Source organism: Pinus tabuliformis, chromosome 7 (assembly GCF_031772625.1).
Source record: "Pinus tabuliformis cultivar Carrire ecotype Pingquan chromosome 7, CPIR1, whole genome shotgun sequence".
Taxonomy (NCBI): Eukaryota; Viridiplantae; Streptophyta; class Pinopsida; order Pinales; family Pinaceae; genus Pinus; species Pinus tabuliformis.
Window position 1 is genome coordinate 1,936,957,097 of NC_142293.1, and position 13,443 is coordinate 1,936,970,539.

General features: G+C 38.0%; 1 protein-coding gene across 3 annotated transcripts in view; it reads right to left on the reverse strand.

Annotated features, from left to right (window-relative positions):
• Positions 1-2,993: 2,993 nt before the first annotated feature.
• Positions 2,994-13,443, reverse strand: part of LOC149256230 (GPCR-type G protein COLD1-like) — a 402,810-nt gene continuing 392,360 nt past the window's right edge. For 2 of the 3 annotated variants that reach the window (XM_089460701.1, XM_089460700.1), the window contains 3 exons: positions 4,089-4,160; positions 3,837-3,967; positions 2,994-3,743 (listed from right to left, as the gene is read on the reverse strand). In XM_089460701.1, coding sequence (XP_089316827.1) covers positions 3,590-3,743; positions 3,837-3,967; positions 4,089-4,160 — 357 coding nt within the window. In that variant the 3' untranslated portion in view covers positions 2,994-3,589. The remainder of the gene's footprint in view (positions 3,744-3,836; positions 3,968-4,088; positions 4,161-13,443) is intronic. The other variant, XR_016267270.1, reaches the window with a different exon arrangement.

Here is a 13,443-nt window from a genome sequence, read left to right on the forward strand (position 1 = left end):
GACTATTCGATTTCGATAAGTATTCACGGAGATACGAATTTATTTGTGTTATGGGACAATTCATCAATGTCAGCTAGCAACCAAATAAACCCCACTTGTGCTCAATGTTTTAGTATGAATAGAGGTGGCCTTCAAATCATTTCAACACATTTGGGATCTCTTCCTCTCTACTTGTCTATGGGTTTTAGTAGGAGGAGAGATCCTAAGGGATAACGATGTCCTAATCTAGAGGGCAACAGCCGGAAGCTGTCGGAACTGCCGACAAAAGCCAGAACTGCCGGGAATAGCGAGAATTGCCGGAACTGTCGGGAACTACCGAAACTGTCGGGAATAACCGGAAAAGTCGGAACTGTTGGGAACTACTGGAACTGCAGGGAACAGCCGGAACTGTTGGAACAACCGAGAAAGCTGACGTAGAGGGCAGAAGCCGGAACTGCCGGGAACAATAGGAATTGTTAGAACTGCCAGACTTGTCGGAACTGCCGGGAACAGCCGGAACTGTCGGAACATCCAGAGCATCTGTCTCCGAAGGAGAGCAGCATGCAAGGGACAACTAACTAACATTGGGACAATTGTATGGTACATAGCTGCAAATACACCAAGCATGTAATGTTACAACTAGCATGCAAGGGACAGCTAGCATGCAACAACAAGCATGCTAAGGACAACAAGCATGCTAGGGACAACAAGCAAGCAAGATGCAACCAACACATAGGTCATTATGGCAACATGGTGCAACAATGGCACATAATGCAATATAGTGATGGGTATAGTCATGATTAATGAAGCGTGATGAGATGCAACATAGTGATGATGGGTGCAACATGGTGCAGTGCGGTGAGGTGCAACATGATGATGAAATGCAACACAACGATAGGTGAAGGAGTCACCTTGGAGAATCAGTTGAAGCAGCATGTCTTCAACTGATCTCATGTATCATATTCATAGAGATGATCTATGCTCTTATCTAGATAAGTCAAAGTGTTGACTTCTGTTGTAAATGTACTATCTCTCTCTCTCTCTCTGCTAAACTATTGAAGCACACAGAAGAAGAATTGATCAAGGGTTTCCCCACATTGGGGTTTGTCCCTGGCTAGCGCCACATCTTGTGTCCTCTTGTCTTGGCTTGTCTTCTGTGATTTATGTTTATGTTCTATCTGCAGTTTACTTTAATGCTGATGTGATTGCTAATTTGGAAAATATATTGAGCTAACTGTGAAAATTGAAATAAATTGCTCTAAGCATAGAACATACCTAAAATTAACAGATGTTGGACATCACATGTGCATTCTCTTCTTCAGGTTTCCTTAAGAAAGGAAAGGTACCAACACTCTTTGAGAATGGGGCATACATTCAAGAGAAGAGTGATCGAAGATGATCGATATTCTTTGAAGACTCAAGTATGGAGATCCAAGATAAGAATAGTCCTAAAAGAACATACCTTGTGGACATCTGGATGGGGTATGTACCTTGTAGAGATAGTGTGGTATCATGCATAAAGCCTCCTAGCATGTTGCTCTTGATTAGAGTAAATTTTTTCCAGTTAGGCCTCGGGGACAATGTTGGTCATAGTGATGATGCTTACAATATGGCTTATCAATCTGACTCTTCTTGTGAAAACTCTTCAATTTGAGATATGTTGTTGTACTGGTTGTACCATTATGAATACCTCCCCTAGTTAAGAGGTTGTGTTGAGAAATGTAACTAGTTTCGGCCTTCATAATTGTTGTACTCATTTCAATATGTATCCTATGTAACAAACAAGAAAAGAAAAAGAAAAAGTTATTATTATTAAAGCATGGGTTTCATGCTCATTATTGATGGTCTTCTAGGTAAAATCATGTTCTTCGTGCTTATAGGGTTTGTAAGGTCCTAGCATTTATTGTCATGAGCCAAAGGAGTCAACATCATGTTTATAAGACCCTTTTGGACAAAATGTAATTGTAAAAAGAATTATTTTGAGTGTAGAAAGTCTTGGAAACTCCTAAAGTACAAGTCGGCCCTGACAACATCAAGTCAACCTAAAGGAAGGAATTCAACCCCTTGAGAAGACTATATAAAGGAGTAGTTCGACCTCATTTGGGACTCACTCTACAAGTTTGATCTATAAAGAAATAGTGTGATTTGTAGCTGGGAAGTTGGAAGATGGAGAAGCGAAAGTCTAGGAGGAGAAAGAAGGACGAAATATCGTGGTTTTGGGTTTTATCTCTCTCACACGTGTGCAATTCTAGGGATTTTGGGCTGTGGGAAGAGGCCGAAGGTGCAAGACAAAGTTGCAATAGGACGAAGTGCATGATTTTGTAGCTGAGAGGAAGTAAACTCTGTGTAGACCTCGTTGACCTTAGGAGGAGATGCCTTGCTCTAGGAAGGTATCAGTAGGAGCCTAATCTAGGGTGCCTTGGACGCTGCAAGGCCAAAATTGCAGGGTCAATGTTGGCAGGTTGAAGTTGTAGTATTGAAGTTGGTTGGTGCAGAATCCAGAAGGACTTGAGGAAGGGTTGGCTTGGTACTTGGACAAGGACTTGGGCTAGGGTTTGGGTCTTTATATCTCATTTGAAGCAAATTCTAAGAAAAAAAGAGTTTCTGGGTTTTCCCCTTGGAGGGGTTTTGCCCTGGCTTAGAACCTAATATCTGGGTCCTCTATTGTTGCTATTATTGTTCTTGATATTGTTTGATGAAAAGATCAAACTAAGCAAGATAAATAAGATAAATAACATCCACAAGCAAATATCAAGGTTAAGGAAAATAAGATTAATAGTTGTCGCTTTTCTTTTTCGCAACAACTAGAAGGTTTGGATGTAGGTCCAGGTGTTATACACATGCAAGAAAATCATACACCCAAACAAAAATAAATATTATAATAATATTTAGAAGGAGATAAAAGATTATTATATTATTGCATTAACATTGAAATTAACATGAAACTATTGAAGTGGTATTACCCTAAAGATATAAAATGTCAATGGGCTTCCAAATAATAAAAACTGTTAATATAATGTATGAAAAAATACTATCATGGAAGTTATTTACTAGGGATTAGATGTTTGACATGGAATATCACCAAATTACATATCACATATGAATTCCAACCGAACTGTCATATGACAGGATGAATTTCACTAAACTACTGAAATCTCAAATCAAAACAAACAACTCTTTGCCTTGAAAGGGCAATGGAGAAAAAATGTCCTGGACATTTCTTTAAGCATCCCGTTAGGGGAAAGAGTTATTGTTACAAAACTTGATCAAATCTGTGCTCTTTCATTAGGCTACTTTTTGGAAGTGTTTTGAGAGTATTCCTGTAGTGGCCTGGTTCAGAGAGCAAATCCAGAGTTGGAGCCGAAGACCCCAGAATGTTCTCATGCAACATTGATACTTTCAATTTAAAGAAATAGGAATGGCTGTGCAAAATAGGAATTTAAATGGCCACAGCCGGTAGAGTTAAGACTGGTCGCAATCATAAGCATGAATAAAATAAACAAAATGGACCGGACTCTTACATACATTCTCCTGACTAATAAAAGGCATAGGGACAGTATAAGAAAAAAATTACTCCTATTTAGAATAAATGATGTTTACAGATTAATATTCAATCAATGGGATGCTTATCAGCTTGGCGAGAAGTATAGTGTACTGTGAGAAGCAACAAGGAAAGGAAAGCACTTGCTACAAATATTGCATCAAACCAACGGTGATAGAAGTCGAATTGTATATCACCTCCCAGGACATCTGTAATTATAGATCTGTGAAAGTGAAATTACATTCAGATGGGCAAAATTAATATATTATATTAAAAAAACCACTGCTAAGAATTGAATTGAAGAGAAAAGATTCACCTATACTCCGTCGCGAGGCTCTTTCTTATTAACAATATCGAGGAAACAAAATACATTCCCATGATTTCAGACAAAAACAGTACAACATTTGTAGATGATCCACTTCCCCCTCTGGAAACTGCAAAGAAGAACTGCAAGGGAAAAACACCACTTTTCATCTTTTTGTAGCAGCCATCTTTTTAACCATATTAGTTCTCGATGAAATCATCATGGTGAATTGAAATATGTTACGAGAGAGTTACAGAATGTTACCTTCATGAGGTTGGATAAGAAGCCTCTGACGGACATGACAATTAGCATGCCTATGAATAACAAAGAAATATACTGCACACAGATTGACAAATTCAAAAATTATGAGCCTCATACTCTCAAAAACTTCGTTGTAATCATAAACATGTGAAACATATGGCGTGCGATGTTTTGAAGAAATGAAATCTAAGATATTAAAATCTGTTGAAGTGAAAAGAGTAAAAGATAAAGATGACAAAATTTTAACTTCCCTTTCTGATTTTCCTTTTCCACTTCTGGGTCAAGAAAAGGGCAGGGTGTCAGCAAGAACAGTGAACGGTTATATGAAAATAAGCCTCGTCTTCTAATGCTTCTGTTTCTGCTTTTCCCTTGAACTAAAAAAACACAGAAGTATATCCAGCAGGAAAATAAAAACACAATAGGTATAAACACATTGCGTTCAAACAGAAAGTTTCCCATGTTAAAACTGTTGAAAGTAAACGTACTCTCTACATCTTCAGAAACTTTTTATGTTGAGAGGAGAACCCAAGTATTTTATGTAGGAGCTTCCAGGATAAGCCACATTTGTATTTTAATCCTCAATGTTTCGGACCTTCAACTAAGGTCCATCATCAGGAGAAAAATAAGCTGGAGAATGTAGATTTCAAGCAAATCTCAACAAGTTTGGTTGTGCAATGGTCTAATATGCTTCTGATGACCTGAACTGCTTTGTCAACTGGAATCTTGGTAAAAAGGGAAACCACATCATAGCTTACCATGAGATCATCAGATTCCACCATATCATTCTTAATCTGGTTAACTAACAATCTAGAGTTTTTCATAGAGGAATCAGTTTCACCGACCAGGGGTTTGAGTTTGTTTGCCAGATATTTGGCTAGCTTGTATGTAAGTCCCCTAGTTGTGTTCGCTATAGGCCTGCGAGGAGCTCCATCTTGGTGAATTTTCGGAAGGCCATAAATTCTGGGAATCAAGGGAGAGACTTAATAACAAGTTTGTTCTTGATTTCCTCATCCAGATTGGATTCATAGATGGCATTGGTTACTTCTGCGGACTATTAAATGGGTTTTTATTCAGCTTTTTATAAATTCCACTATTGTTTGAATGTCTAACACCTTGGTTACATAATCATTTGAGTTCATGATGACAACAGTTCCACCCTTCTCAGCCTTGAGAACCACTAAATCTTCATTACTTCTCTAAGCTCCTTGAGAACTGTTTGCTCCTTCCTCGAAATGTTGCTTCTTGGAACTTTTTGTACATCCAAGGATTACAGAGCAGTCTTGTTGAATTACTTCCTTGGCGTTTTCCGGAAGTCCTCTGATCCTGTCCTCAATTCCACAAATTATGTCTTCAAACCGAATTTGTCGGGTCACGATGGCAAATCCTAAGCCTTTCTCCAAAACCTCAGTAGTATTATTGCTAATATTATAATTTGAAAGTTGACGTTTCATATCTTTCGTGCTTTGGTCATAAAGTGGAGAAGAAGAGGGACAACTTCCTATGTCAATGCTGGACAAATCATGGGAATGCCAAGGCGTTTTGGGAGGCAACCAATGGTCTTTCATGGAATTTCTCCTTAGCTTGCAAAACTGCTGTCCCAGCACATTTCATCAGTTAGAATATGGTCCAAGGGTGAAGACGGACTTATTGGGATACAAACTATATACAAAAGGAACAAAAGCCCACAAGACATGAGGTTGTTCCATATACTTAGACATTTCATGGTGTTTCAAGTTAATCAAGCACACCAACCACTAGGAAATAATCTTATATTGATATCCCATGACGTATATTCAACCAAGTTCCATTACTAACCTGCAATGCAATCTGATTTAAAGTTCTAATCCCATGAAGAACCATGCATTCAAGTGTAGACATTACACACACCATCACATTCATAACATGACACAATGCTGATATATAATGATCATTGATTCAACAAGTATGTAACTAGGGTAGGGATAATATGCATTGGTTTGTAGGGGCAAAATGCTTAGCTGAGGGTTAAATGTTCTAACTTCTAGCCAGCTTTCCAGCTACATTTTGTCCTACATGCAGAGCTTTTGGAAAGCAAACATTAATTCATTATGTTATGGGATGAATTTCCTTGAATAAAATTTCATTTCTGACCTTTCTAAAGTGACTTTCTAAAAATAGAAAGTCATGTCTATCTTTGCAACCATGACTTTCCAAAAATAGTAAATCGCCTTCCATCAATTCATAATCATATATACATGATGGAAAATCACTTAACTTGTCCTTAATTAATCTCAATTGTTTAATTTTTAACTTAATCATCAATATTATTATTATTATCACTATTATTTTCTTTATGATATTATAATTTATTATATTATTATTAAAAAGAAATTCAAGTCTCTCAATCATAAGACTCAATCATGTCATATGTAACTCCCCTCAATTAATTCATATGTTGCTCTCTCTGTCTTAATGGATTCATTCCTCTCTCTCTTTATTGCTCTTACGCACTTCTTACACTCTCTTACACACTTTAATGACTCGTCATAAAAAGATTCCTCTTACACCTCTTTAATGCATAAGTTACACTCCTATTTTGGCATATGTAACTCCTCCTCAAGGCATAGGAGTTACTCCTTCATGAATTCGACCTCCTTCCGCTTCCTATATATTTGTGTCTCTCATCCTCACTTGACACACTCGTGCTTGTGAAAAGAGAATTCGAACTTGAGAAAGAGAGAGTTGGAGAGTTTGGAGGAAGATTGAGAGAGAGAGAACGAGAGTCTTGAAGAGCAAGAGCATATCTTGGAGAGCCAAAGTGATTCAGTGTTTGCATCAACTACTCCTATTAGAGATCTTCTTCAGATTTGGGTGACCTTCTTCATTCTCTCATTGTACTTTGTATCTTTGCTGAACAACTGATTTCTAATAGAAGAAGAATCTGATTGGGTTTCCCCTTGTGGGTTTTGCCCTGGTCATTGACTTAACTTCTCTATGTCTCATTGAGTTCTTGGTTGTCTTCCATTGTGCATATGGTTTATATTTTTTATGTTCTATCTACAATTACTTAACTTAGTTTGCAACATAAAGAAGCTATGGATTTAAGTGATTGTAACAACATAGAGCATCAGAATTTCAACACATTATACAGTCAATAAAAGTTGAATCAAGGGATATATATTATAACCTAAGGTAATCATACTAATTCCTCATTTGTATAAAGCACCAAAGTTCCAAATCTCCTTAGAATTGGGATTGAAAACATTAATTGTTAGACAAAAATTGTGAAAAGATACAAAAGTCTCTTCAAAAAATGTTTTAATCTGGTGAACATAATTTTTAATCTAATGAACATGACAATGAACTCCTCCATTCAAATGTTGCCTACGCGTCATATCCCCTTCTTTCCTATTTAAGCCTTGTTCTTAGCCAATTCACACTACATTTCTTAATTGACTACTCCATTCTCATCTTCCACAACTTTAATAAGTCACAATAATAATAATAATAATAATAACAATAATAATGAAAATCTTTATTCCTTTGACAAGTACATTACAAGATGACTTAAATACATTTAATGAAGACCGAACCTAGTAACATTTTCCAACACTCCCTCTTAACTAGGGAGGTATTCATCATATACAAGTACAAGGAAGATCTCAACTATATGAACCATGAATAACTTTAGGCACCGCAATGCCATGGACTATATTCCTGACTAGGGCAATCTATCCATTGGTCTCTCAACAATTTAGGCACTGCAATGCCACAGACTAGATTCCTAACTAGGGCAATCTATTCGGGTGGGACTAAGATGGACTCAAGCTTTCAGCCTCTCTAGGTAGCATCAGGTTTACTTGCTAACCACCAACCCAAAAATCCAGGTGTGTATCTAAAAACAAAGCTCTATAATCAACACCACCTTTTCCACCTTCGAGACCTAGACATCAACACAAAGTGTCGGCCAAATGTCCTCCCAGGGAATGCTTCACTCAAAAAAACTCAACACTCCTAGATCCAACAAATCAAAGATGACCAAACCCAATTAAACTGATTGATGTCAATATGGCAATATTTTGGGATACCAAATGATGATGTGAAGCCAAGGAGAAGCAGATCCATGAAGCAACAGGAGCAAGAAGCCAAGGAGGAAAGCCATCAAGGAAGCCATTGAAGTCAAGAACAGGAGTAGTCAAAGAAGAGTTATCGGAGGTCACAGGAAGATAAGCCACAGGAGCAACAACGATATTAGAGGAGCATATAAGAACACATCATTGAAGAGGAGCTATCGGAAGAGTGAAAAGAAATGGAGCGAGAACCCAAGAGTAAGAGGAAGAAGTCGTTGGAAACCCATTAAAACGCATATGCCCAAGAGGAAGAGCCGAGGAGTTAACAGTATCATCGGAGGAACTTTATCAACAGTTCTATTATATTAAGTTATGTAACACTGCTCAAAACCCTTGATTGCGATATGCATTGCGGACCTGATCACTCAAATACAACACACCTCAATACAATATCGCATCTGCTGCATCGCAAGTATTGAAGCCTTGTTACACTGAAATCCCCAATTGCGATATGAGTTATGGACCCGATGGTCCCATTACAACACGCGCTAAAGAAATATCGCATCCACCATATTGCTAGCTTTAAAGCCTTGTCAAGTACAAACTCGCCGATTGCAATATAATATGGGGACCCGCTGGACCATTATAATACACTTTAATGAAATATCGCCTCTGCATCAAATGTTATCTATCACAAAAGAATGTCACACTTGAAAATTGGGATTGCGATATCATTGCGGACCCGCTGCACCATTGCAATACAACCCAATACCATTGCAAACCATTTTGTTCGCATAATCATGTTCCATTCAAAACGTCGATTGCGATATAATATGCGAACCCAATAGCTCCATTAGAATACATCTTTATGTAGTATCGTGTCCAAGTATCGGAAGTTACACAAATCATAAAGGGTTGTCACCGTCGGATCGCCGATTGCGATAAGACTTGTGAAACTGATTGCTGATTACGATATCACTGTGGACCCAACGAACCGCTAATTGGATGGAGTTGTGGACCTGATGGATCTATTGACGAATGTTTAATATTATATCGCATCTGCTTCATCGACAGTATGAGTATCGACTATGTTACATCGGTAATGTTAAAGGTTGCGATTGCGATTGATGATGTGAATGTGGGACCTCATTGGTTACGGTCTCTTGTTAAGATTAGGTATGTTCTATGCTAGAGCAATTTATTTAAATTTTCACAGTTAGCAATCACATCAGCATTATGATAAACTGCAGATAGAACATAAATATAAAACGCAGAAGACAAGCCAAGGCAAGAGGACACAAGATATGGCGCAAGCCAGGGACAAACCCCACAATGTGTGGGGAAACCCTTTGATCAAATCTTCTTTTATCTTCAAAATTCAGCAGAGAGAGAGAGAGTACATTTACAACAGAAGTCAACACTTTGACTTTATCTAGATCTAAGCATAGATCATCTCCTATAACGATGAGATCAGTTGAAGACATTTTGCTTCAACTGATACCTATCATCATGCTGCATCTGGTTCTCTAGTTGCACCACTGCATACTACATCATGCGGCTGTCCATGTCCATGATCTTGCTCAAACTAATGTGCATCATCATCATGCTGCTGCCCCTGCTAATGTATCATTGTGCTGCCCATGCACATGATCTCATAGTGCTGCCCATGCTAATGTATCATTGTGCTGCTCATGCACATGATTTCATAGTGCTTCCCATCATGCTGCTGCCCATGCTCCATGTATTCGTTTCACAGCCCATCTACAATATATCATGTTGCTGCCCAAGACTGCATTATATATATGTGCCCAGATCACACAACGTTCTTATCTCTATGCCACCGAAGGACTGCTCTTATTCATGCGAGATTAACCCAATACTAGAATGCTGAGATTACCTATACGCTTCAGTTATCCGAATGTGACTGCACCTAATACTTCATTCCAGATTCCCTCATATCTCGCTGTAGCTTATGAACAGCGTGTCAAGACATGACATGAACTGCGTTCATATCTGGCTGTAGCTTTTGACTGCGGCTCTTGATTCAGCTGTGCATGTATTGCGTTCTAGTGCCCAGCGTATATATCTCCAGTGCCCAGCGTATATATCCAACATTTACATTACTGCAGCGTATATAATATGACTGCGTCCCTGCGTTCAATGTGACTGCATTGGCTTACGTTGCTGCCGTCCCATAATGCGTTCAATATAACCAACGTATCACTGTAGTTATGACCGAAGCAGATTAGGGCTGCGTGGTATGACAACGTGTATACATCCACGCTGTTTTCCTTCCTTCACTGTGGCTAACTTTGCGTGGTATATTATATATAACTGCGTTCCAATATATATATATATATATATATGACAGCATAGCATATACATAATTTCCTGCATGATGTATCATGAAGTGCGTATATACTTCCTGCGTGACTGTATGCTGTGCATAATTAAGGTGTCGTATATATCGTGAATGTTGTGCTTCCTCTATGACTGTATCATACGTAATGACCTCTTCATAATTGCAGCTTGATCACTGTGGCACCCAAGACTGCGTATGAGTCTTCATGACCAGCGTATAGGGTTTCATATTGCTGTGGCTACCCTTCATAGTACTGTAGATACTCAACTCAATGCGGATACTCGAGTTATGCTTGGACTGTGCCTTACGTTTAGACTGCGGCTAGAAACCTTTGTCATGTTCTACCATACCAGCGTATAGGGTTTCATATTGCTGAGATTTAGAGCTAGGGCATCATGGGCCAGCATCTTATTCTTGATGTCTCACTCCTTCTCCAAAAACCCAAGACGTGGAGAGGAGGAGATTACCTCAAGAATGTGTTGTACTAATGACTCCAAATCCTCATCTATTTATACCACAACGAGGATGATGAATAGACACGTCAGTTGGGCTTCTAGAGCCTACATAAGAGCTGGTCGGCTTGATAATAATTACATAAACAAAATAAATTCATATCTCCATAAATACTTATCGGAATCAGATGATCTTTGGATCAATCCTACACCTCTCGACGAGAGGGATCCAATAAAAATATCAGTTGCCATAAATAAGCCGACCCACATGGAGTTTGGCCCTAGTTGCCAATTTAACATCTCTCCTATGAAATTTTCCGTAAATAAAACAAGTTTATGAGTAATTGGATGAATATTTATAAGTCGGCCTCTCCTTACAAATGAATGTGTCTTTTGGGTATTGGGGAAACCCATATAAATACAAAGTATAATACCTCACCTTAAGCATCGATCTCGGCATCGGGCACACAGAAGAATTGACAGTTCACAACTCGTGAACTTAAAGAAACAAAGAGAGCCGAAGGTTGAAGATGGAAGTCGAAGATCCAACGTTGAAGAAAGCCAAAGGTCCAAGAAATGAAAGAAAGCCAAAGGTTGAGCAAGTCTGTTGGTTGGGTTAATCTCTAAAAAGGGCTCGTGAAGAAGCAGTCACTCTTGAAGCGGTTATGTAGTGCAGACAACGATCTGTTACAAAGATCACAAAAACAGGGAGCAATATAATACAATCAAACATTTCTTGACAGAGTAAAACTATAGGGTCGGAGCCCTTGGGGTTGGTGCCTCAGAATTGGAAGGATTGGTGTCCTTGGAGTTGGTACTCCTAAATTCAAGGTTGGTGCCTTGGTAAGATAGGGTCGGAGCCCTAGAGGTTGGAGCCTCATCAATGTCCAAGTTGGTGCTTGGCAAAATTCATTAGATATTGTATTCAATATTTTTCTATATTTTAATGAAATCATTTCTTTGATTAAAATTGTAAGGAATCTAAATTGGTAATAAGAACAATTGAAAAGAAATACTGATTCACCCCCCTCTCAGTATTTCCAACAACTATCAAAACCTTTGAGAGATTCACATGTACAAACAAAACCCCAAACAATAATATACTTTCATATGTACATAATCAAATACAAACCTCTGGGGTCTTGCAGACAACTTGATGTTACTTCTCAAGTTTCATAGTAGGACTATCAACTGAATCTCTGACAAAATATTCCTCAATCATACACTTTTCTTTCCTACTTCTCATGCAACAACATATCCTCCGAAATTCATTCTTTAGTCAAAACCAAGCTATGCCCTCCCTCTCAACCAGGGAGCATCTCTTTTTCTAGACTCCCTCTTAATCTTAGGGAGATCTCTTCTATTCAGGCTTCCTCAGGGAGATCAACTTCTTCTTTTCATCATCGGAGAATTTTTCGTGGCTTCGAACCATTTCATTAGAGTTATCATCATTCCCATCATGCTTATCACATAAACAAACATCTTTACCATATTGAACATTGTGTACTTGCACAACTTAGATAGCAAGTACAACCAAATCTATAAAAGCATGAAGTTAGCCATATCAGAATTACGGAAGCATTTCAGCCTTACATACATCAGATATCCAAACTTATTTATAAACAAGAGATGCACTCTTCAACATCTTGCCAAGGACTTTGTCATAAACCCTAGACTATTTCATAGCAACTTTCATTCCATCTAGGGTTTCAGTGTTTCTTTCAAAGGTGTAACATACCCTACTATAACATATATAGCAAACCCTAGAAACAATTCAAACATAGATATACAAAGCATCTAACAACTTTCAGAAATTCATATGTTAGACTTTCCACTAGGGATTCATACAAATCCTAGTTTTCTTACAAAAGAATCAATCAAAACCAATCACAACTTAGTCATTATCATGACCAACTTCCACTGGGGTTAGTTGCAAACCCTAGATTTGCAATCAAACATCAATCCCAACCAAAACTCAGATTTCAACAATCTTACACAAATCTCAAATCATCATATTGTCCTTATACATCAGAGGTTTTCATTTTTACTAAGGTTTAACTCCAAAACCCTAGAATTTCATTTTCACAATCTCAACAATCATTATATAAATAGATCTCATTTTGTTATATTACACACACTAGAGAATTTAACTACTACTAGGGTTTAGCTTCAAAACCCTAGATTTCCAAATATCATCATCCTAGAATCTCAAACAAGGACTTATATTAAATCCTTAGACTTATGAACATCAATAACTAGGTCAACACACATCTAGGAATTCATTATCATATAATTAATACATATACTAGCCTAGACCAAGCTAGGTTTTCAACCAAATGTACACACACACACAAATATATATATATACACACCTAGGGTTTCATTCCTAAGATCTCTTCTTGTTTCTTGGATTGTCAGGACAGTCACTCTTCTAGTGACCCTTCTTATGACATTAATAGCATTCTACCTTGGACATGTCAACTTTCTTCTTTGGT